Source organism: Nannospalax galili, unplaced genomic scaffold (assembly GCF_000622305.1).
Source record: "Nannospalax galili isolate Female #2095 unplaced genomic scaffold, S.galili_v1.0 scaffold31, whole genome shotgun sequence".
NCBI lineage: Eukaryota > Metazoa > Chordata > Mammalia > Rodentia > Spalacidae > Nannospalax > Nannospalax galili.
Window position 1 is genome coordinate 3966072 of NW_008332149.1, and position 23888 is coordinate 3989959.

The 23888-nt window shown below is 42.7% G+C and overlaps 1 protein-coding gene across 4 annotated transcripts in view; it reads right to left on the minus strand.

Moving 5' to 3' along the window:
* Positions 1 to 2844: 2844 nt before the first annotated feature.
* Positions 2845 to 23888, minus strand: part of Sec23ip (SEC23 interacting protein) — a 55925-nt gene continuing 34881 nt past the window's right edge. For 3 of the 4 annotated variants that reach the window (XM_008827296.3, XM_017796687.2, XM_008827294.3), the window contains exons 13-19: positions 20720 to 20914; positions 18244 to 18399; positions 17402 to 17504; positions 12582 to 12767; positions 11762 to 11924; positions 10899 to 11000; positions 2845 to 4293 (exon numbers count right to left, since the gene is read on the minus strand). In XM_008827296.3, coding sequence (XP_008825518.1) covers positions 10919 to 11000; positions 11762 to 11924; positions 12582 to 12767; positions 17402 to 17504; positions 18244 to 18399; positions 20720 to 20914 — 885 coding nt within the window. In that variant the 3' untranslated portion in view covers positions 2845 to 4293; positions 10899 to 10918. The remainder of the gene's footprint in view (positions 4294 to 10898; positions 11001 to 11761; positions 11925 to 12581; positions 12768 to 17401; positions 17505 to 18243; positions 18400 to 20719; positions 20915 to 23888) is intronic. The other variant, XM_008827295.3, reaches the window with a different exon arrangement.

Genomic DNA, 23888 nt, shown 5'->3' on the forward strand with positions numbered 1-23888 from the left:
ACCTTTGTGTGGGGTCCAGGGATTGAATCTGGGTCCTTAGGTTTATGTGCTTTACCCACTGAGCCATCACAACAGAAGGCAAACTAGAACACCAACTCAAAACTCATCTTTCTTAAAGATTTTAAACCACGTGTGTGTGTGTGAGAGAGAGAGAGAGACTGTGTATGTGCACAAGTACTGACTGGATCCTACAGAAGCCAAAGAGGCATTGGATCACCTAGAGCTGGAAATACAGGTGGTTGTTAGCTGCCTGATGTGGGTGCTGGGTTAGAACTCAGGTCCTTTGAGAGGGCAGTGCACACTTTTAACCACTGAGCCATCTTTCCAGCCCCTACCCACCCCCCCACACACCCTTTTTGTTGTTTTGAGATTGGTCTCCTTGTAGCCCCAGCTGGCCTGGAACTCACTATGCAGACCAGGTTATCCTTGCTGTCCCAGAGATCTGTTGCTGCCTCCTGAGTGTTGGGATTAAATGTGTGTAGCACCATATCTGGCCAAAACTTGTATTTGGCAGCAATTAGCAGACTTCTCATTTTAAAAATATTTTATTATTTTATATGTATGAGTATGAGTGTATTACCTACATGTATGTTAAGGTCACCTGTGTTGTACAAGACCCACAGAGATCAGAAGAGGGCATCAGAGCCCGAGACTGGAATTATGGATGGTTGTTAGCCACCATGTGGGTGTTGGGAACCAAACCTGGGTCTCTGCAAGAGCAGTCAGTGTTCTTAACTACTGAGCCATCTCTCCAGCCTCCAGTTAAGCTTTAGTTATGAGTATGTCTGCATAGGTCTATGTGCATGTGAGTGAAATTGCCTGGAGAAGCCAGAAGAGGATGTCAGATCCCCTGGTGGTTGTAAGCTGCCAGATGTGGGTGCTAGGAACTGAACTTAGGTTCTCTGCAAGAGATGTACACTCCCTTAACCAGTGGGCCATCTCTGCACCTGATGCCCCTCCCCCAGCTTTTAAAACTTCAGACAAAAACATGCAATATCTGTCTCAAGTCTGATGCATTTCACTTAGCATAATGGTGCCCAGTTCTATCCATTTTCCTGCAAATAAAAATGTTTTTATGGCTAAATAAAACTCCATGGTGTATACATATTATATTTAATCTATTCATCTGCTGATGGCCACCTAGGCTAGTTCCATAACTTGGCTACTATGATTATTTCCTATATACTATATACTATATTCTATACATAGAACATCTAGTATTTTTTTCATCCCTTCCAGTTCAAAGGGTATTTGTAGAAATAGTTGCATCCTGTTTAGAACAATATTTGAGGGCCTTTGTTAACACAGTATTTTAAACTCCATAATATAAAAAAGCACTCGTGCTGGGCGTGGTGACGCACTCAGGAGGCAGAGGCAGGAGGATCTCTGTGAGTTCAAGGCCAGCCTGGTCTACATAGTGAATTCCAGGACAGCTGGGGCTACAGGGAGACCCTGTCTCAAAAAGACCGAAAAAAAAAAGCACTCATTAACACAGTATTTTAAACTCCATAATAAAAGCATTCAGGCAAAAACAAAAACAAATTATAATCCGTAACTCCTAACCTTTTCTTTCAAAGTTATCTTTTGAAAAGGTTTTTGCAAAGAAATGGGCTTTGACTGCTTAGGTGTTTGTAGAAATGAGACAGGCAATTTGCAAGTACTTGAAAAGGCATGATTACACAGAGCATTGTTCATTCTGATTTCTGAGTTATAAGCACCCTCTCTTCTGCCTGCATTTACAAGAGCACCCAGCCAGCTCCTGAGGGCTTCTGCTCCCCCTCTAGAAGACACTGCCTGCCCCATTGGGGCTTCTGTACACATCACAAGAAGGGGTTTGAGCAGGTAGTGTGCCTGAAACACAGCAGGCACCGCACAACACAAGTGCCTGCTCCAGCTCTACTCCAGGGAGTGACAGAACAGCAGCAGCCTTGTTCACCTGATGCTGCCCCATGAACCAGGTCCTAGTTTGGTTTCTGTTGTTGTAATAAAACATTGACCAAAATCAACCTGGGAAGGAAGAAAATGGCTCAGCAGGTAAAGGTGCATGCTACCAAGCCCGATGATCCACATGGTGGAAGGAGAGAACTGATTCCCACAAGTTGTCCTCTGACTTCCATATGCAAGTGTAGTGCACAAACAAAAATATACACGTGTATACATACATACATATACAAAATGTAAAAACAAAAAAAAATCATTTAATGATGACAGAGATTTAGAGCACAATTATAATAACCAACATTTAAAAGACAGCGCTAGGGTCTTAGCTCAGCTGGCAGAGTGCTTGTCCATATGCACGAGGCCTTGCACCGCATACACCAGGCATGGTGGCACACGCCTGTAATCCCAGAACTTGGAAGTGAGAGCAGGAGAATCAAAGGCTCAAAGTCATTCACAGGTACACAGCAAGTTCAAGGCCAGTCTGAATTGCTACCCTGTCTTTGGAGGAAAAAAAGAGAAAAGAGAAGAGAGAGAGGGGAGAGAAGGGAGAAAGGAGGGAGGCAGAGAGGGACAGAAGGAAAGGGAGGGAGGGAGGAGGCAAGGAAAAGAGAAGAGAGAGAGGGGAGAGAAGGGAGAAAGAAGGAGGGAGGCAGAGAGGGACAGAAGGAAAGGGAGGGAGGGAGGAGGCAAGACAGGGAGGAAGGACGAGAAAGAGAGAGAGAATAGTGACAGAAAAGTCTGTCTACAGGCAGTGTCACCAAAAAAATGATACTTTATGCTCCTCAACTACTAACAAAAAAATGGCAACATGGGGACACCCGGCCGGCATGCGTCTCCTGCTCCGAAGTCTCTTCTCTGCACAAGACTCAGAAGACACAGGCAGAATTATACAAACCAAACTTGTTACAAGTTGAAAAAGCAAAGTACGTTTTATTAAAATATACATCAATAACCCCTATTTTTCTTTATTTTGTCAGTATTGGAAGTTATATGAAAATTAAGTGAAAAATAATTGCTCTGATATAGGGAAATGAAGGCCAAATGTTGTCAAGAAAAGCCTACCCCAGCCCAGGTCAGCCACCTCCTCGGCTGCCACTGAGATGGCTGGAGATGTGCTGTCTGGAGTCACAGGGAAGCTCTAACACCTTAACTGCTCTGATTCTCCGAATGATAGCAAATGCTAAAGTTATGTATTAACTGCACAGAGGCCACTCAATGAAACAGGAACAAACACTGAGCTCAGGAACACTTTCAAGGAAGATGTGAGAAATACCCAATTCCTGCTTTAAAAAAACCAATGATATTACTTTATTCATACCAATTACATACAAAAAAATGTGCATCATATGCTGTTTTCAAAAAATTTCACGTTCTGTGAGAACTATGCAAACATAAAATGTTTCTATTATGCAACAAAAGAAAATCAGCATTTCTGTTTTAGTATTAGGAAAATATCTAGACAACTTGAGCTTATAGTGAAACAAAGTGAAATGTTACACAGTAGTCTTCTCAGCAGGTAGCTTTACAAGGCAGTACATTTCACCCTTTCAAACACTTTGGTATAAGTGAAATGAAAACAAATCAAAGAATAAAAACTCCTACTTTGGTTCTCACACTAACTAGACTTCAGCCATGAGCAGGTGGCACCGCTAGCTACCTCGGGCGACAAGATGAAAGTCTGCCATCTGCTCTGGCTCTCAGTGGGGGTAGACATGCCATGAGAGGCCATCGCAGGATTTCTGGGAGGTAAAGAGCTCCACTCCTTCTACAACTAGACTCTCGGCAGTGGCAATAGGCCGTGCAAAGCCGCAGATCCAGCTCAGAACACAGGAGACCCTGGCTACTTCCTCTTCACAAACAGGAAAATCCTGTATCAGGGCAGCTCAGAGCAATTCACATTTAAAGTACAGCAGAAGTGTCTTAAAAATCATGTTAGCATAGTTTCTCAAGGAGTCCATACTTAAAAAGAAAATATTACATTAATAAAAAGAAAATATAAATTTAATAGCTGACAATAGTTTTTTAAGAAACAGAAATAACCATCTGCGTGGTGTGAGCATCTCTTCTTTAGGACCACACTAACTGATGACTGCACAGCTCAAGAGACTGACGATTTCCGCTGCTTCATTCTATCATCATTCTGGTATTGCGTCTTCTCACCTACACTGTCCAAACACAGTACTGGTTTCTTTTCAGTATCTTTCTGTTCTGTGCATTTTTAAAAATGAATCCCTACACCTGAGGATTCTATGTTAGCAACTGTCGACGAACCGCTTTTCTGTCATCCACCACAGGAGCAACCAGGGAACCGCCTCAGGATTCTCTCAGCGATGGAATTCATGCTGGGACTTCCTGTGAAGGCAAGAGTCCAGAGAAACACTCCTCAGTCAACTTCACACACAGTAATGACACAAACCCACACTGCTGCAGTCACATGCCCTTCGTTACTAAAGCACATGGTAAGCTGCCTCCGAAGAGCATGGCCTGCAAGCACAAGTCCTCAGACTTGCCTTCCAAATGGGCAAGAGTGCACCAGAGGACACTCAGTGAGGTCAAGGCATGGCAGACCTAACAAAGAAAATATGGCAGTGGGCAACATGCTGATTGTCCCCCATGTTCATTTCATGCTCTTAGACTAATTCTAAAAAGGACTGAAGGTCATCAACGCAGCAGTATATTCTGGAAAACTGGTCTGTGTTTGAATGACCTAAACGTAATATTTTAAATTAACTATTTTACAGTATTTGTACAGTATTGGGAACGTAAATGCTAGGCTCAATTTTATAGACAGATCTAAGACAAAATGAAACTGTCCCAATGAACAGATCGTGTGGAGACAAAGGTCCTGCTGAGTGTCTCATCCTAGGGCAGCCGCTGCTCGGGTTCTGTTTGTTCTGTGCAGGAAGAGAAAGTCAGGGGAACTTAAACCACTTCAAAATTAATTTGAAACAGTAAGTCAAGGCTCTGATATCCTGAGGAGCCTGTACTAAAAAGTAGAAAACTGTAACTACTGTAACAGTAGGACATATCAGTGTTCTACATACCAGGAAAATATTCCAGGAAAGGTAGTCACATAGGAGGAGACACAAGAAATGAAATAGGCACAGCCCATGGCTCCAGCCTCGATGAAGATGCAAAAGGAGAAGCATGCAGATGGGCTGGGGAAGCCTGCACACCTCCATCAAAAATGGGAAGAGGGGAAAATCTTCCCAATATCCCAGCCACTTCCTGCAAATTTTGTGTTCTGAGGCCATACTACCAGCATGGTCAACAACGCACAAGCAGAGACATTAAGCTTAAGAAGACCTGGTGGGCCATGCCCTCGGTGGCTGGCAGAAGACAGAACTCAACTTTTGTCCAGCTAACATCTGATGTTAGGATGCACTCCAAACTTAGAGGCTAAAGTACAGAAAATATATGACTTAAACTCGAAACTATGAAACTATGAAACTTAAACTATGATAAATTGATAGAAGAGTTCAGCACACCCAGAAAACAAATACTGAACCAATGATGAAGGTATCAAGCCAGTGACAAAAAGGGAGCATCCATCAACACAGGATGCAGGTAAAATGATGAACTATTTAGGGAACGTGTAGTCTTCCTCAAGACCACACACTTCTAGAGTCAAATGAAAAACACAGAAGACCCGAAAGCTAGTGAAAGCAACTCTCTAAGCAGTAATTACTTTTAGACATGCTCCCTGCATTCCATCTAACCTAAGCAAAAATAAATGCAAGTAACAAACTGGAAAAAGAAATGGCAAAGTAAAAGTTAATATCCTTAAAAATCATAATTGGTAGCCACGGATGGTGGCACACACCTTTAATCCCAGCACTCCAGAGACAGAGGTAGGAGGATCTTTGAGAGTTCAAGGCCAATCTGGTCTACATAGCGAGTTCGAAGTCGGCTGGGACTACAGGGAGACCCTGCCTCAAAAAGATGAAAAAAAAAAAAAAAAACCCAAAAAACTAAAGAGCTTAAAGGGATCAACTTCCAAAATTTTGGGATGATACAACTGCAGGTGATTTCTGCTACTTCTTATTCTTTTCTGTGTTTTCTAAGGTCTTAGAATGAGGCACTATTATTTTCTGACTATTTTCAAAAACTGCTTCCAAGCCTATAAGGCATTTGTTCAGCAAAGTATGGCAGCTCCCATGGACCCTGTCACAGGACGAAGTGCACTCAGCAGTCCCCACTCTACACACTCCACCTTTTGCCGAAGCTGCCCAGCAGGTTACTGCCTCGAGCACCCGACTCCAGAGACACTGCATCCCCATCCTGCCACCAGCTCCCCTCATCTTCCATACCTGTCTTGTCATTCTCTTCCTGTCTCACCTGCCCTACCCCTGGTAAGCCCAAATCCCTGCTAATCCTAGACCTTGCCCAAGTAGCAGAACATGGCCAAAGAAGTCAGTACCAAGCGGACTCAACTTCAAATTTAGGGTCAAAATACCAAATGGGCATTCGAGCCTGTAATATAACACAATCACTCTCAGCTGGCAAACTCCTCTCCCACTCCGAGGCATCCATCTGCTCTTCTTTCCTCAGCTCTCCCCGAAGTCCTCCACCTCACTCTCAGCTGGTGACCTTCCTATACACCCCAAGAAAGCTGAACCCCCTAGAGAACATCCCTCGCCCGCCACCAACGCACACCTGCACCCACAGATTTGCCTTGCTCTGTTCTAAGGCTCAACTCCAGTGCACTCTGGTTACACACCCCATCTTTTCAGGTAACCTCCATTCCACGGCTGCTCCCTTTCACTCCAGTATTACCAGTTTCCCTTCAATAGTGGATCAGATCATGCCCACTGGCAAACATCTTCCTATCCCAACCATTACCTGCCACCTTACTTCTGTCACCCATCAGTAAGCTCCTCCTCCTCCACCACTTTCAGTTCTGGTTTGCCTTTGGTCACCAGCGATGCTCCATGTCTCCAGGAAGCCAATGGCCAATTCTTGGTCCTCCTCTTACCTGAACTCCACAGCAGCTGACACGGTTGGACACAGCTGGCAGCAATCCTCCCTCAGCTTCCCTGAGAGCTCAAATCTTGGAATTTTTCTATCACTTCAGGGGCTCCTCCTCCTCCTCCTCCACACTCCTTCAAGGTGATCTCGTCCATCTGTGGTTTCAGATGGCAAGTACATGCTGATGCCTTTTTCAATTTATCTTTAGCTCTGAGCTTTCTTCCGACTTTCAGACCAATATCAACTATTAACTCGATAAATAGAACTACTGATTTCCCACCACTTCCTCCATGAGCCTTGCTAGGGATGTACCCAGCTGCTCACATCCAAACCCACAGGCATCACGCTCCTTTACACCCCACAGAGACTTATCAGTGTCATGAACAGCTCTTCTTCCACAGCAGATCCAAATTCCATCCCCTCTCACCACCCTTCTGCTACAGCCCTAGTCCAAGTCACCAGTGGCTCTGCCTTCCCTCTTTCCTTGCCCCACAAACAGCCTACCCTCTACCCAGCACACATGTAAGCTTTCTGAGGTAGAAACCAAATCACGTCATCCCTTTTCTTAAAAGCTTCCATATTTTTGTGACACTTAGAACTGGTGCCTTGTAATCAGAATCTCCTGCCTCTCTGACTCACTCTTCTCCTCTGTTATCCTCCAGCCACACTCTTTTCTGACCCTCCATCACAAAAGGGTGGCTCCTCTCTTGGGACCTCTGCAGTCTCTTCCTCTTCCTCAGCACCTCACACATTCATCTTCCTCACCCATCAAGCCAGGTCTCCCCTGAAAACAACTCCCAGTCAGTCACCCTGGTCACTTCCCATATTGTCTTCCCACCAAATCTACCAATATCAGGCATGTACTTATGTCCTAGAGTACAACTTTCCTGCCAATCCCTGCCCAATATGGAAAATCCCTTGAAGGTGAGGATACAGGCTGGCTTATCACTCATCTCCAGCACAAAACTGGTATCTAGTACACAGCAAAGTGTATCTGACTGATAGACTATTTTAAAATTGCAAATCTGGGCTTTGGTTACTTTTGATGCTACGTTCAGTCTGTTTTAGTATTATAAGATATGGTAGAAACTAGCCAGGTGTGGTGGTGCATGCATTTAATCCCAGCACTCAGGAGACAGGGGCAGGTGGATCTCTGTGAGATCGAGGCCAGCCTGGTCTACACAGAGTATGCCAGGCCAGCTGGGGCAACAGGGAGACCCTGTCTTAAAAAGACCAAAAAAAAAAAAAAAGAGGGAGGAAGGAAGAAAAAGAAGAAGAAAGAAAGAAAGGAAGGAAGGAAGGAAGGAAGGAAGGAAGGAAGGAAGGAAGGAAGGAAGGAAAGAAAGAAAGTTGATAGAAACTGATAAAATGGTATACTATCTTAGATGAACTACACACACCCATGTATGCTAATATAGAACACTGGCTGAAGCAGCCCAGTTGCAAAACAATAATGAGATTTCTTTGCTTGATATGCACAGAGAAAATTCTGTAAGTGAATCAACTAAAAGTGGTTATCTTTAAAATGAGAAGGAGGTTGAAGGGAACCTTACCATTCACTATCAGAAAACCAAAATGTACTAGGACATACTTAAGATTTGGATAATTTAGAGCTGGGACTTTATGTTTCACTCCTTCAGAGGCTTTAAATTCTCTTACTTTTAAAAATTGTATTACCCTTTTCTGACCTCCATGGGTATTGCAGGGCATGGGTGCACTTACATACATGCAGGCAATATATTCATAAACATAAAATAAAAGATAATAAATATTTAAACATTGCATTACCAATGTGTGGTGGCACACTCCCTTAATCCCAGCACCTGGGAATCAGAAGCAAGTGGACTGCTGAGTTTGAGACCAGTCTGGTCTACATAGTAAGTTCCAGGCCAGCCACGGCTACATAGCAAGAACCTGCCTCAAAAAACAAAACCAAAGCCGGGAGTGGTGGTGCATGCCTGTAGTCCCAGAACTTGGGAGGTAGAGGCAGGTGGATCTCTGTGAGGTCAAGACCAGCTTGGTATATAGAGTGAATTCCAGGCCACCTGGGGCTACAGGGAGACCCTGTTTCAAAAAGACCAAAAAATAAACAAACAAACAAACAAATAAATAAATAAATAAAATAAAAACCATGCTACCCATTTTCTTTTCAAATCTTTTGGTTTGGTTTGGTTTGCTTTAGGTTAGTGTAGTATAGCGTACTTCAGTTTTAATTTCGATTTTTGAGACCGGATCTCACTTTATAGTCCAGGCCGACCTGGAACTTAACTATGGTTTGTTTGTTTTGGGGGTAGGGGAGGGAAAGTTTGCTTGTTTGTTTTTCTGAGAGAGGGTCTCCTGTAGCCCAAGCTGGCCTCCAGCCTGCTGTGCAGCTGTGGATAACCTTGAGCTTCTCGATCATCCTGATCACCACCTCCTGGGCACTGAGATGACAGGCATGAGCCACAACACTTGGTTTTTGTGTGGTGACAGGGATCAGAGCCAGGGCTTCATGTACGCTACAAGCATGCTACCAAATGAGCCATAGCCTCCAGACCTAGGGTAACCTTGAACTCACGGCGATCCTTCTGCCTCAGCCTCTCCCAAGTGCTGAGACTACACACCTGGTTCCTAATTTTTAAAGCAATGCATAATCTAATGAAGAAAACAAGTTAACCTGTATCTAAGGACAGTGAAAAGAACAGCGCATGGCTGACTTGCAGATTGGACCACTCATCAAAGACCTAGCCCCCTTCTCTATTCCTTCCCTCTAATCAGATTAAAAACATTTAAAGTATCACCTTTACAATCTTCATACAGACCAGGGGCTGAGTATGGGACATAGAACACAGGCCTCAGTCAATGGAATGCCTTTCGCTTTTTGCTGCTGTTGTCATTTTTGTTTCTGGAGACAAGGCCAGGATACCCCTAAATTCACAATCATTCTGCCTCAACTACTCAAGGGTTGGGATTCCCACACACTCATGCCATGAATGCAGACATGGTGTTTGGAAGTACAGGACACAGCTGTCAGCAGTAAGAACAAACAATGGGGGTTGAAGAGATGTCTCAGTGGTTAAGAACACTGGTTGTTCTTGCAGAACACCCGGGTTCAAATCCCAGCACCCACATGGCAGTTAACAACTGTCCGTAACTCCAGTTTCAGGGGATCCAACAGCCTCTTCTGTTCTCCACGGGCATTGCACCACATAGGTGCACTTACCTACATGCAGGCAATACATGCATACACATAAAATAAAAATAATATTAAAAAAACAAAAAGAAAGAGAACAAACACTAGAAGATGGCAACAGTTCGAGTACCTGAGGGCATCATTCAACAGAGGACCCTTCCTGTTACAGACAGGAAATAAATCTCTACTTGAGGAATGAACAGGATTCTGGGCCCTACAGACAAAGGAACTCCTAACTGCTAAGCTGGGAATCTATTTTTAAAAGAAACTGAAAATAAGAAAACCCTAATTCTACATAGATTTGGGGATAAGATTTTTTTTACTTTATTTATTTAGAAAGGCTCTCATTACATTGTCCAGGCTAGTCTCAGACTTAACCTCCTCCCGCCTCAGACTCCCAAGTCAGACATGTACTACCACTCCTGGGTCTAGAAAGATTAAAATAACTCAGGCATGCATGTTGCAAACCATTTCTTTCCTTATCATCTCTATTCTGAATTTAAACAATAACAGCAAAAACAAAATTAACAAAGGGGGCTTGAGAGATGGCTCAGCGGTTAAGAGCACTAGCTGCTTTTGCAGAGGACCTGGGTTTGAGTCCCAGCACCCACATGGTGGCTAACAACTGTCCATAACTCCAGTTCCAGGGGATCCAACACCCTCTTCTGACTTCCATGGGCATGGCATGTGGTGCACAGACATACACGCAGGCAATATACTCATACACATAAAATAAAAACAAGAACAAAAACAAAAAAAAACCAAAGAATCACTTCATACAAAAGACTTCAGAATCTAAACATGAGAATTAACTCACACAGTAAAATGGAAGTCTGATCAATGCTGGGGCTGCTCTGGACTAATGTTCATTGTTCGATAAATTTCTTTAAGTAACAAGAGGGCAGTATCTTCAGATTCCCTGTCAAAAAGAAAATCATACTTACTTAAGAAAGAATTAGTAAATGTTAGCACCTATGTACAAAGGTGCTAAGTGTCACACATGCTGCTCTATTCAACCCTATCTGAGAAGGGCAAAGGATGGCAAAGCCATGGAGTAGAGAAGTCTTTAGAAGTTGTACAGACATCAAACAGCTCAAAACAGTCATGCCGCAGCTCTTCTTGGTGATGGGGGCTTATGGAAGAATGGCTCTTCCAAGTCTCTACCACATCCACCATGTACCATATTATGTCCTTCAAAAACAGTGTACAAATGCTGGGTGTGGTGCTGCACGCCTTTAATCCCAAGCACTTGGGAGGCAGAGGCAGGTGGGTAGATCTCTGTGAGGCCAGCCTGGTTTACACAACAAATTCCAGGCCAGTCATGGCTACAGGGAGACCCTGTCTTTACAAAAAAAAAAAGTATGCAGGTGCCAATGGTCTCTGGTCAAAGGCAGATGACATACTGCCACCTGGTGGATAACGCAAATTCTATGTAGATGGAGAAAGACTGTTAAGTCAGAAATGTAGAGTGCTAACCAATTCCCTTCCTTAATATCTCCATTTTGAACTTAAAACAAAACAAAACCTTAAAGAGGAAAAATGCTTTTAAACATATGAGTTCAATTATTTTGAATATATTAAGCCATCACAAACAATTAATCAGTAAAAGAACCTCACTAAAATTAAAATGTTGTCTATCCAGTTAAAAGCCACCCAGGTAGAAAAATAAAGAATACTTACCAATAGCACAAGTGACTCTGAAGAGCGAAAAGATACTCATTAAAACTCTCTATTGGCTTCTCTTGAAGAACATAATCAATTCGGCGGCCTCCGTTTAACATTCCAACCTTTCCTAAGTAGTCCTCATCCTTGGAAAAATCTGGACTTTCAACAATCTTTTCTGCTAGAATTTAAACCATTTCAATATCAAAGTCAATCACTTAATCATTATCCTCTGATTTTAGCTGACTCTCTGGGCTCAATGGGAATATCGCTTGACACACGTAGCAACTGGGGAGCTACCAGGCTCACTCCCCACTCCTCCAAAGAATGGGGAAGAGGGGCTGGTTCCCCAGAGAGAGGAGGGAGAGCCAACGGCTGACAGAAGTTGTGAAGATAAGGGATGAGACAGCATTGCAGAAAGAAAGGAAACAGAATTAGAATCTGAAAGTCAAAAAGCACAACCCACCTGACAGTACATATGGAGTCTCTTAAGTACACAGTTAAACCAGTATCAGGATGGTAATTTCTTAAGAGTCTTTACAAAGCCTGAATACAAACTGAGCTCTCAAATGGCATTCCATCCTGGCTTTAAGAATCTAAATAAACTTTTTAAATCACATAGAAAAAGCTCAGGAACTATCAGCTTAAAAACATATTAACAAAAGATGACGGCGATTTTAATGTATGCCCCTGACACTACAGTTATCATGACAGTCTCTTTATAGGAGGAGCTTATTTGACAAAAAAAATCTAGAAAGAAAGTGTTATCCAATAATTTACAAATATTATGCTCTTCAGCATCTTTTGTACTGGAAAATGACTCAAGTGTCCAATTTACCTTCAACGACTTGCTTCTCTTCCTCCTCTTTGATTTGATTGGCCACCTTCTCCAGTTCTTCCTGTAACTGAGTTGAAGAGGTGTGAGCCCGTGCAAACTCATTAAGCGTCTGCCAAGCACTTTTCAGAGAGCTAATAAAGCCCTGCTTCAAGTCAGATCCCATACGAGAGAGACTTTCTTTCAACTCTAAAGAGATTAAGATGACATACTAAGTTAATTAGCTACTAGAATTCTGTGTCACAGAAATTAAAAGTTAATGTCCTGAAAAAATTAGGATCTCTTCTTCCTCCCTTACAAAATGGAGGGAGCATCTCGGAACCGAGGACACTCAAAAAGGTACAATGTGGGTTGGGCTAGGAATTTTTTGTTGTTTGGCTGGTATTTTTGAGGCAGGGTCTCCCCATAGTCCTATCTGGTCTGGAACTCACTAAGTAGACTTGGCTGGCCTCAATCTCACAGAGATCCACCTGCCTCTGCTGGGATTAAAGTTGTGGGCCACCATGCCTGGCTGGGGTTTTTTGTTGTTTTTATAGACAGTGTCTCATTAGGTAGGACCAGCCTTGAATGAGTAATCCTCAGTCTCTGAGTGCTAAAATTATAGGTATGCACTACCATACTTGGCTTTTTGTTTTCTTGTCTATTTATTTGTTGAGAAGGTGTCTTACTTGTAGACCATGCTGTCTTCAAATTTACAGTGATCCTACTCTTCAGACTTCTGAGCACTGGGGAGTACTGAGGTTAATGACAACCATGCATTACCATACTCAGCTCTTTTTTCCTTTTCTTTTTTCAGAAAGCATTTATTATCTTTATTCTTTTTTTTAACTCTTTATTTCCAAGAAGTGTTGTCTTTGCATTATTTCTAGCCCTCCCAGTTTTCCTCCAACTCCTCCCATGCCCCCCACTCCCTCTCAATTTCTTGTCCTCTTCTTTATTATTGTTACATAAACAGACATACATTTATAAATACACACACACACACACACCACACAGTCCATTTAGTAATGTTGTTGTGTACCTGTTTTTAGGACTGCACATTTGGGATCAGATAACCTTTTAAGGAGCTAGTCCCTGGAGAAAACTAATTCTCCCTCCCTCATATACATTGATTGCTGTAGCTCTTCATCTTGAAGAGGAACCCTTCCTTCAAGTTATTGATCACGTGGTAGTTTGAATGACAATGTCCCCCACAGGCTCCAAGTATCTGGGCATTTTGTCATCAGTTGGTGGCACTGTTTTGGGAGGTTTTAGGAGGTGTGGGCTTGCTGGAGGAAGCATGTCACTGGGGGTGGGCTTTGAGAATTCTTAAGCCTTGCCAGATTTCCAGTCCCTCTCTGCTTCCTGTGCCTGCTTAAAGATGTGATCATTATGCTTTCTGCTCGTCTGTGCCTGCTTAAAGATGTGATCATTATGCTTTCTGCTCGGGCCACCTCTGCTGCCATGTCTACCCCATCATTATGGAGTCTTACCCCTCTGGAAACATAAGCTCAAATAAGCTCTTCCTTCTATAAGTTGCCTTGGTCATGGTGTCTTGGCACAGCAACAAAAAAGTAAATAATAGTCAGGATAGTCCAAAAGACTCCCCAAATAACACGGGCTATTGCCACAGCCCTTGATTGCCTCCCAGAACTTGAAGGTAAGGCCCTATTGCTGAAGTCACTACATACTTCGGACACACAGGACTTGGAGCAATGGAGCTGGAACTAACCTGGAAGCCTCCCATGGTATCAGAAGATACTATGCAAGCTGCCAAAGGAGAAAAAGAATCAATGATCCTCCCCAGCTAAAAAGCCTGCAAATCACAGACTGGCCCCGCATATCACCTCTATTGGCGCAGCAGTGTCACTTTTATCTTGGGGGTAATCAACAGCTGTCTAATTGGACTTAAGGCCCGCTCAATGGGAGAGAATGCATGCACAGTACTGTAAACAGCCAAGCACACATGACTGGAGAGGTCACAGACCATAGAGAAGAACCTACTTCTGTCTCTTCCCCAGATCAAAATAATTTCTTACTATATTCTAAATATGTACCTTTATATTGACAGACAAGTGTACCTCTCATCACTCATCAAAGAAGCTTCTTTTTGCAAATGACGGAGACTGTTACAAAGTTCCCCAATTGGTCAAATGCAGACAATAAGTGTCTATGAGCTGCCTAGTCCTAAGCAACACAACTACAACTCAACCTCTATACCTAAGGCTCATGGAATACTGAGGAAGACAAGGTGGAAAGAATGTAAGAACCAGAGGGACAAGACACCTGCTACTAGTTAATGTGTTCTGTACATCATAGGTGAGCTGCAACAATGAACTGCACAGTATGGTAGTCGAACAAGATCTGCACAAAAGCCGGGTGTGGTGGCCCTCACCTTTAGTCTCAAACTCTCGGGTAGCAGAGGCAGGCAGATCTCTGTGAGTTCAAGGCCAGCCTGGTCTACATAGTGAGTTCCAGGACAACTGGGGCTACAGGGAGACCCTGTCTCAAAAACACAAATAAATAAATAAATAATAAATAAATAAATAAATAAATAAAATGAGATCTGCACAATGACAAAACCAGCTCTTTTTAACAACTTGATCCATCTCAAATCTACAAATTTCTTCTCAAAAAGAAGTTCAAATATCAAAACAATATAAGCATATTCATATACATAATACTTTTCTTTTGTTTTTTTGAGACAGGATCTCATTATATAGCCCTACGTGGCCTGGAACTTGCTATTACACCAGGTTTACCTTCAACTCACAGAGATCCACCTGCCTCTGCCTCCTGAGTGCTGGGAGTAAAGGTATAAGTCACAACACCCAGCTAACATTTTTTTTTTCTTTTGTCTTTTTGAGGCAGGGTCTCCCTGTAGCCCCAGCGGTCCTGGAACTCACTATGTAGACCAGGCTGGCCTGGAACTCACAGAGATCCGCCTGCCTCTGCCTCCTGAGTGCTGGGACTAAAGGCATGCGCCACCACGCCCAGCCAACCAGCTAGCATATTTATACACTTTCTACTAGAAACTTTTTAAATAGGCCTACGGACTTAAAAAGTCAGTGCTTTTCTAATTTGTGAAAATGAGATGATTTGGAGAATTTAAGCTACTGGGTTGATGAGATAGATTAATGGGTAAAAAGGCACTTGTTGCCAAGCCTGGTAGGCTGAGTTTGAGCCTAACAACCCACAAGTAGAAGAGAAGACTCTTGAAAATTATCCTCTTGGGGGCTGGAGAGATGAGATTCATTGGTTAAGAGCACTGATTGTTCTTGCAGGAGACCCAGGTTCAAATCCCACACCCACATAATGGCTAACAACTGTCCAAACTCCAGTTCCAGGGGACCCGACACCCTCTTCTATCCTCCATGGATACTGAATGACACAGGTACACTTACACACAGGCAGGCAATACACTCATACACATAAAAAAAGGAAGGAAGGAAGGAAGGAAGGACGGTAGGAAGGAAGGAAGGAAGGAAGGAAGGAAGGAAGGAAATTATCCTCTGACCTCCACACACATGCCAAAGCACACTAGTGTGCACATACACAAAACATCTAATTTTTTTTTTTAATCTGATAAAGGAGCTGGGGTGATAGCTCAGCGGGTAAAGCACTTGCTATGCAAGCTTGAAGACCTTACTTTGAACCCACACAAAGCCAGGCAGGGTAGCATGAGTCTAGTCTCAGAGCCCCTATGAGGGACATGGAAGGTGGAGACAGGATAATCCCTGGCAGCTTGTGGACCACTTGTTTGGCATATGCAGCAGAAAAAAACAAGAGACCATGTCTCAAACAAGGCTGAAGGCAAGGACAGACACCTGATTGTCTTCTGACCTCCACTGTGGCACACACCTCCATTCATACAAAATGCACACACACACACATGTGCACGCACGCGCACACACATACACACACACACACACACACACACACACATACACACGAGACTTTTTTAAAAAGATTCTGGTATGACCACAAACTAAACTTCTCATTTAGAAAGAAAGAAATCCTATCCCTTTATTACGTGTATGCTTGTTTAACAATCATATGTGAATTCAAAGTTTGTGATTTATCAAATTTCTCATTTTAACTCTTAAGAGTTAAGGTTTTTTCATTTTTTACTTATTATTTGTGTATTGCTATTAAAAAAAAAAAAAGTTTAAATGTTAGTCTTCTTCATTCCAAAAATGACAAACCATCAAAAATCTAACTGGAGTCTTACTAGTGTATCATCAACTTGCCTCCATACCTATCTCAACAAGTACAATTCCATCAAAGAGCAAGAACTCCTTCATAACTTCTTTATAGTACCTCCGAATCCTTAGGAAGAAGTCTGAACAAAGCAGACACTTCAGTAGTGTTAATTCTGTCAAAAACAATTTAGGGGTAAAACTCAAAATTCAGACCAGAAAGATGGCTGAGTGGGTATCAAAAGTACTTGCTGCACAAGTCTGATGACCTAAGCTTGACCTGGGACCCACAATAGGAGAGAACTGAATCCTCAAAGCTGTCTGCTGATCTCCACATGTGCACAGTGGTACATATGTGCCCACACTCAAACACAAACGTCATACACAGTAATAAATACTTTTTGAAACTTTTACAAATCATGATACATTTCAGTATCACAAGAAAGAGCATTTTGAATTTTGTTAGCTTGTTGTGTTTTGCTGAGACAGGGTGTCATGTAGCCCAGACTGGCCTATACTCACTTGGTAGTGGTACATGGCCTTAAACTTCTAATCCTCCTGCGTCCCTCTCTCAAGCGCTGGGATTACAGGTGTGAGCTACCACACCTGGCTCTGGAAAAAGATGACACAACATTTGTTTCTTACCTAAATGAAGTCTTTTCCTGCCTTTGTGATGTGGAATGAGAACTGCTTTTAGGTCCAAATCTGGAACAATCATAGGTTCTAATCTATATGCCACCGGATCAAGCTGCAAAGAGGAAAATTGGAAATTCATGAAAGTTTTTGAGTTATAAGTCACAGTTGGGTAAGAAAATAGCTAACTGTGGGGGCTGGAGAGATGGCTCATCGGTTAAGAACACTGGTTGTTCTTGCAAAAGACCCGGGTTCAAATCCCAACACCCACATGGCAGCTAAGAACTGTCTATAACTCCAGTCCCAGGGGATCCAAAAGCCTCTTCTGACCTCAGCGGGCATTGCACGACATGGGTGCACTTACCTACATGCAGGCAACATGCATACACATAAAATAAAAATAATAAATTATTTTTTTTAAGTTTTAAAAGAAAAGAAAAAAGAAAATGGCTGATAGACCAGAGAATATGACTTTTTCCCCCCAAAATCTTACTCAGAAACCAACAATTACAAGGTTTTCTTTCTTTTCTAAAATTTGTAATTAAAAATTTGAGAAATTCATGCATGAGTACTATATTTACTTCATCTCCGCCCCTCCTGATCCGCCCCCCACCAATTATAAGATTTTCCAATTTGTAGGTAGAATTATTTTGCAAGCAAAGCAATAAACACATTTTTTCCTTTGAGGAAAAGCTTTCTGGTAGAAAAGTTTACTGAAAAAAGACAGACAGCTGAGCCTTGCAAAATCATGACTGATACTAATTCTCAAGTAGTAATAATCTGAGAATCTATCTGGATAAGGAGGGCAGAGCTTTCATCTTTAAGTAGAAAGCAAGTAAATTCAAGCCACACACCGGGTGATAAATATTGAAGAACCCTTTGCACGTAGGAAGCCGGTAGTTCTCAGCGATCCTGTCCACACCCCGAATAGTGAGAAACATGCCGATGGGAGATCCCAAGGCAAAGAAAATTTCTGGTTCAAAGTCTAGTGAGTTGTAAGCAACAGAAACCTAGAAAGAAGCATACAGCAATAAAAGATGATCTATCCACAGTCACATACACAAAATCCCTCTGAACTTTCAAATGTTCTTCAAACTGCCCTGGCTTATGAGTATTTAAATAAAGATGCTGGCCCTGAGGGACAGCTGTTGTGAGCATAGAAAGATTAAATAATTTTCTCTTTAAAACAGTCATAGTCTGTGGTGCTGTGGTGTCTCAGCACTGAAGAGGCAGAGGCAGGTGGATCTCTGTGAGTTCAAGGCCAGCATGGTCTATAATAGTGAGTTCCAGGCCAGCTGGGGCTACAGGGAGATCCTGTCTCAAAAAGACAAAAAAAAAAAAAAAAAAAAAAAAAAAAAAAATTCAGTCTGTTAGACCCCCTTGGGTCTACCTTTACTGTCTAATATAATAAATGTAGCATGGAAGTACTGTATTAACTGTGGCTATGCATGCGACTAAAATTGCGGAACCCTTGGTCCTCCTGCCTGAGTCTGTATCTACACCTGTTTCTTAACCTCTTTTGCTGCTGCCATGGTTATGAAATGTTGATGTGGCAGCACACACCTTTAGTCCCAGCACTCAGGAAGCAGAGGCAGGTGGATCTTGTGAGATCAAGGCCAGCCTGGTCTGCTATGTGCTTACAAGGTTTTCCAGCAATGAACAATGTACACCGTGGCTTTGCAATGCCCAACCACCTTACAACGACTAGGTCTACTGACTCAGCCCACCAACCATGGATGTAGCACACGACCTGGGTTAAATCAATTAACCTGTATCCAGAATCAAGTAAACGCACTCCTTGAATGTTCCTTACTGGACCTAAAGGACTAAGTTCATATTTCCCAGTTTCACAGAGTGGGAGGTATGCTGTGAGTGTCTGAGAGCTCCGAGCCCCTCTATGCCGTCAGCCTTCACAGGGAGGAAAGGAAGTGCCTGCCTTTATTTGTTGGTATTTGTTCTATCTTGCTCATGTTTGAAAAAGAAAGACACTTTAGCAATACAATGTTGGTCCAGCGAGATGGCTCAGTGGATAAAGGTGCTTTGCCTCCAAGCCTGAAGACACCTGAGTTGAACCCCAGGTCACAAACAGTAGGAGAGAACCGACTCCTAGAGTTGTCCTGGCCTCCATATGGGTGGCATGGTGTGTGTACATGCACTCACATACAAACACAAAACTAATACCTAAGTGTGATAATGAAAAACATTTTAAAAATACAATCTGTGTATGTACGTGTATGTGTTTGAGTGTAGGCATGTACATGCCACAGTATGCAAGCGGAGGTCAGGGGACAACCTTGGGTCCTTGGATGTCTGGTCTCACCTCCACCTTGTTTATTGGTTGCTTCTGCATATTCTGAGCCAGCTGGCCTTCGAGCTTCCAGGGATTCTGTCTCCACTTCCCAGCTCCCCTTGGGAGAATGGGAACTCTAGACATGTGCTTACCTAGGCCCAGCTTTACCTAGGTTCTAGAGATCTGAATCAGGCCCTCATGCTTGCCTAGCAAGGACTGTTCCCGCTAAGCTATCTCCCCAGCCCTAAAAATTGCAGCAATGTTTAGTAAGGAATTGGGCTCAGAACATGAAGAGGAGAGATCCAACACCAAGTTCCACGCTGTGCTTTTGTGAATTTTCTTATGGTGCCGGGTCCCTATGTGTATAACTGCATAGATACTGCGCAACACTGTCCGAAGGGTTCAGTACCTCAAACCACTGAAATGCAAGTACACTGAAGTATGTATCTCGAGTGCAGCATTACCAACTCCTTGTTCATTTACACAGTTTTTCCCCAAAACAAGAACTGTGAATAGCAGAAAGCATAAACTGAGTGAACACTCAATTTCTCACATAGAGATGTGCAGATTCTGAACATAATTTTCTAACTATAGCCTTTCTGTTATGAGATGAACGCTATAAAATCCTAAGTGGTGAAGACTAAAAGATAATTAAAGTCAGAGGGCAGGCTTGGTACATGGCAATCTTGTCGTCTCAACATGACTGAAGAAGCACAAAATTTTCAATAAGAGAAAATCACTTTTCTCTGGACAGCTACAAATGTATATTACATAAACATTTCAAAATGTAAGCCAACCTGAATGGTAAAGATGTGCAATGCGGTGGAGCATGGTGGCACACGCCTTTAATCCCAGCACTTGGGAGGCAGAGGCAGAGGCAGAAGGATCTCTGTGAGTTCGAGGCCAGCCTGGTCTACATAGTGAGTTCCAGGACAGCTGGGGCTACAAGGAGACCCTGTCTCAAAAAGACCAAAAAAAAAAAAAAAAAGATGATGTGCACTGCCAACGTAATATGCAGCCCTAGCCATGCATGAGCATACCTGTCCTGTGCCAACTTCAAAGGACTCATAGTCAACATGTACAGAAGACACACAAGCACCAACTGGAAGCTTCCTCTTTGACGCGTTGGCTGCAGGGGGAGAAGCCACCCCCTTGGTCTTCTGAGCACTCTCATCCTGGCCTTTCGTCAGAGCAGCCATCACCGCCTTCTTTTCTGATGCTGCTTTTTTCTGCTCCTATGAAGTGGCCAAAGAGTATAAGGCAATTGTGAGGAAGAGTCTCAGTTCTTGCTATCACTACCCATTATGCTATTAAGGAATTGCTTGTAATTTACACATAACTACAACACTGGAGTTACTGGGAAAATGTACTTTTTAGAGACACAGACTAATTACAAAGAAGACATACCATGACAGCAATAATAAATTTGAAATTTCTTAGGAAAGAAAAAGATTACAAACGAGAAACAAACAAAACAGCTAAAATTAAATCTAATACTGGCTATTTTACATGAATTTCAAAATTATTAAGTATAAGAAGGCAGATAAAAAATGTGCATTCTGGCCCACTCTGGGCGTGGTGGCGCATGCCTTTAGTCCCAGCACTTGGGAGGCAGAGGCAGGCAGATCACTGTGAGTTCAAGGCCAGCCTGGTCTACATAGTGAGTTCAGGTCAGCTGGGGCTACAGGGAGACCCTGTCTCAAAAACACCAAAGGAAAAAAAAAAAAGTGCATTCTGTTACATGTTTGAGTATGAGAATGTCTAGAGTAGAAAAACTATTCTCTGACAATAAAAATCAACAGTGGGGGGTGGGGCTGGAAAGATAGCTCAGCGGCTAAGAATACTGGCTGCTCTTGTAGAAAACCCAGGTTCAAATCCCAGCACCCACATGGTAGCTAACAACTGTCCATAACTCCAGTTTCATGGGATCTGATGCATTCTTTTGTCCTCCATGGACACTGCACAACACAGGTGGACTTACACACTTACATGCAGGCAACACACTCACACACATAAAATTAAAAAAAAAAATCAACAGTGGTCACAGAGAGAGAATAATTAGCAAGGGAGAAGAAGATGGAGCTGCCTAAGAGACATGTTCTGTTTCTTATTTTAGGTAGTGACAACACACATACACAGTGGTCAAATTTTACTATCCAGAACACTTATGATCTACGCACGCATTTCCATAAACAAACAACAAAAGCTAGGGGAGCAAATACATATATTACCGGGGGTTTTTTTTGGGGGGGGGTAATTGGTTTTTTTTTAGACAGTCTCTCTGTAGTCCCAGCAGGCCTAGGACTTGCTACTTAGACTAGGCTGGCCTCAATCTCACAGGGATTACCTGCCTCTCCTGCCTAGTGCTGGCATTAAAAGCAAGGACTACCTTGTCCAGCTAAAAGTATTATTAATAATGAGATAAAGCTGCTCCCAGTGGTTTTTAAGTATACCCTGAGTGTATACCCATGTCAGGAGAAAGCAAGCATGTGCCAAGGTGAACCCGTCTACCTCAGGGTCAGAGCCCTTACTCTCTAGGCTAGGAAGGATTATGTATCACTTTCTGTTTAAACAACTATTAACAGCAGCTACACAAAACAGTTGGCTAAACTGCTCTTATTTACTAGTTAATTCCAAATCTTAAGAATCAGGAAAGTTGTTCAACTGGTTAAAACAAAGACAGTAACTAAATAAAAGAAAACCCTCAGTCAGTCGGCCTGTAGCTGAGTCCACCATCAATGCTTGGTGACCTCAACCCTTTGGAGATGGCACAAATTTAAACCTAAAATCCCAAAAGAAGAACATTCACAGCATTGTTCTAACTACTGTTTGCTTTCTCACTCAGTGTTACCTCTTGCTATTCCCAGAACCTGATACTCTACATTGCTAAGAGTGCTCTACAGAGATCATCTACTGACTTACTGCCAAGGGTTGCTTTGTGGCCCCCAAAGTCACTGGCTACAATTTTATAACTAAATGAATCAACATATACCTAGGTGACTAACATTTACAATACTGAAAACCATTCCTTTTCAAATGAAAATGACTAGGATAGTTTACAGAGGGGGACGAAAGCATACAAGCCATCAATATTTGATATCCTTACTAGAAAATGATTGGCTAATTTTGATTTCATTATTTCACTGACAGTAAATCAATAGGATATACTGTGTATTATCTTCACCTGGTAGCATTTTACCTGTGAGCAATACAGAGCAATCAGTGCAATGCGACCGACGATGTTCATCTGAAGGCAATTACTTTTGAATTTAAAAACTTACACTACAGATTTTTTTACTCATTTTTCCAAATATTCTTAAAATGCCATGACATTTATCAAAGAAATTGCTGCTTATAAAACAGGTTCCTTCTAGAAATTTTTCAAAGAACTTCTCTACTTTTTATCTCCTAGTACAGAAAAAAATTAAGGACAGGAGGCAGAGCCTGCAAACACCACTTCTGGATCCTGTCCTGCCTGTGGGCCTGGTCTCACCGCTGTGTGTACAGCACAGTCCTGACATGCCTGTCTCGGCCACCTCGTTTATCAGGGTAGGATCTGAGATCACTTTTCAGACTGTCAACTAAACTCAAGTGTGGAGAACAACATCTGGGGGTCAGCCTGCAGGACTTCTGAGGGACTCAGGGGGGACAACAAGCTCCTTGTGAAGTGGATCAGGGAGTGACTGGCACAGGGCAGAGATGAGCCACCTTGGCCTCACAGCCTTTCTCAGTACCTATTCCAACAGTCTGCTCTTCCCAAATGTCCTGCGAGCTGCTTTCTTTCTGTCCATCCTCAAATTCATACCATTGCCATCTCTCCCAGTTAGTGCATACACTGTGCACAAGCCTCTGGCTTCCGGCTTCATCCTTCTCTGCGCCATCTGCCTACTAGTCCTGCCCTCGCTGGCCCTGGCCAGCAGCAGGTTCTCCAGCAGTGTACCTCAGTCACTGAACCACAGAATCTGCTGTTCCTAAAGTGAAAGTATGGTTCAACCCAAAGAAGAAAACAACACAGGTAAGAACAGAACTGTCTCAACTTAAGACTTTCAAGGCCTTTTCGCTTTTTGTTAGCTTCTTTAGTGCTCTGTATCATCCAGAAGGTCCAAGCCCATAGCCAAACACAGAAAATACATTTTTATTTATTTATTTATATATATATTTTTTGTGTGTGTGTGTATGAGTATTTTGCCTGCATGTATGTAAGTGCAC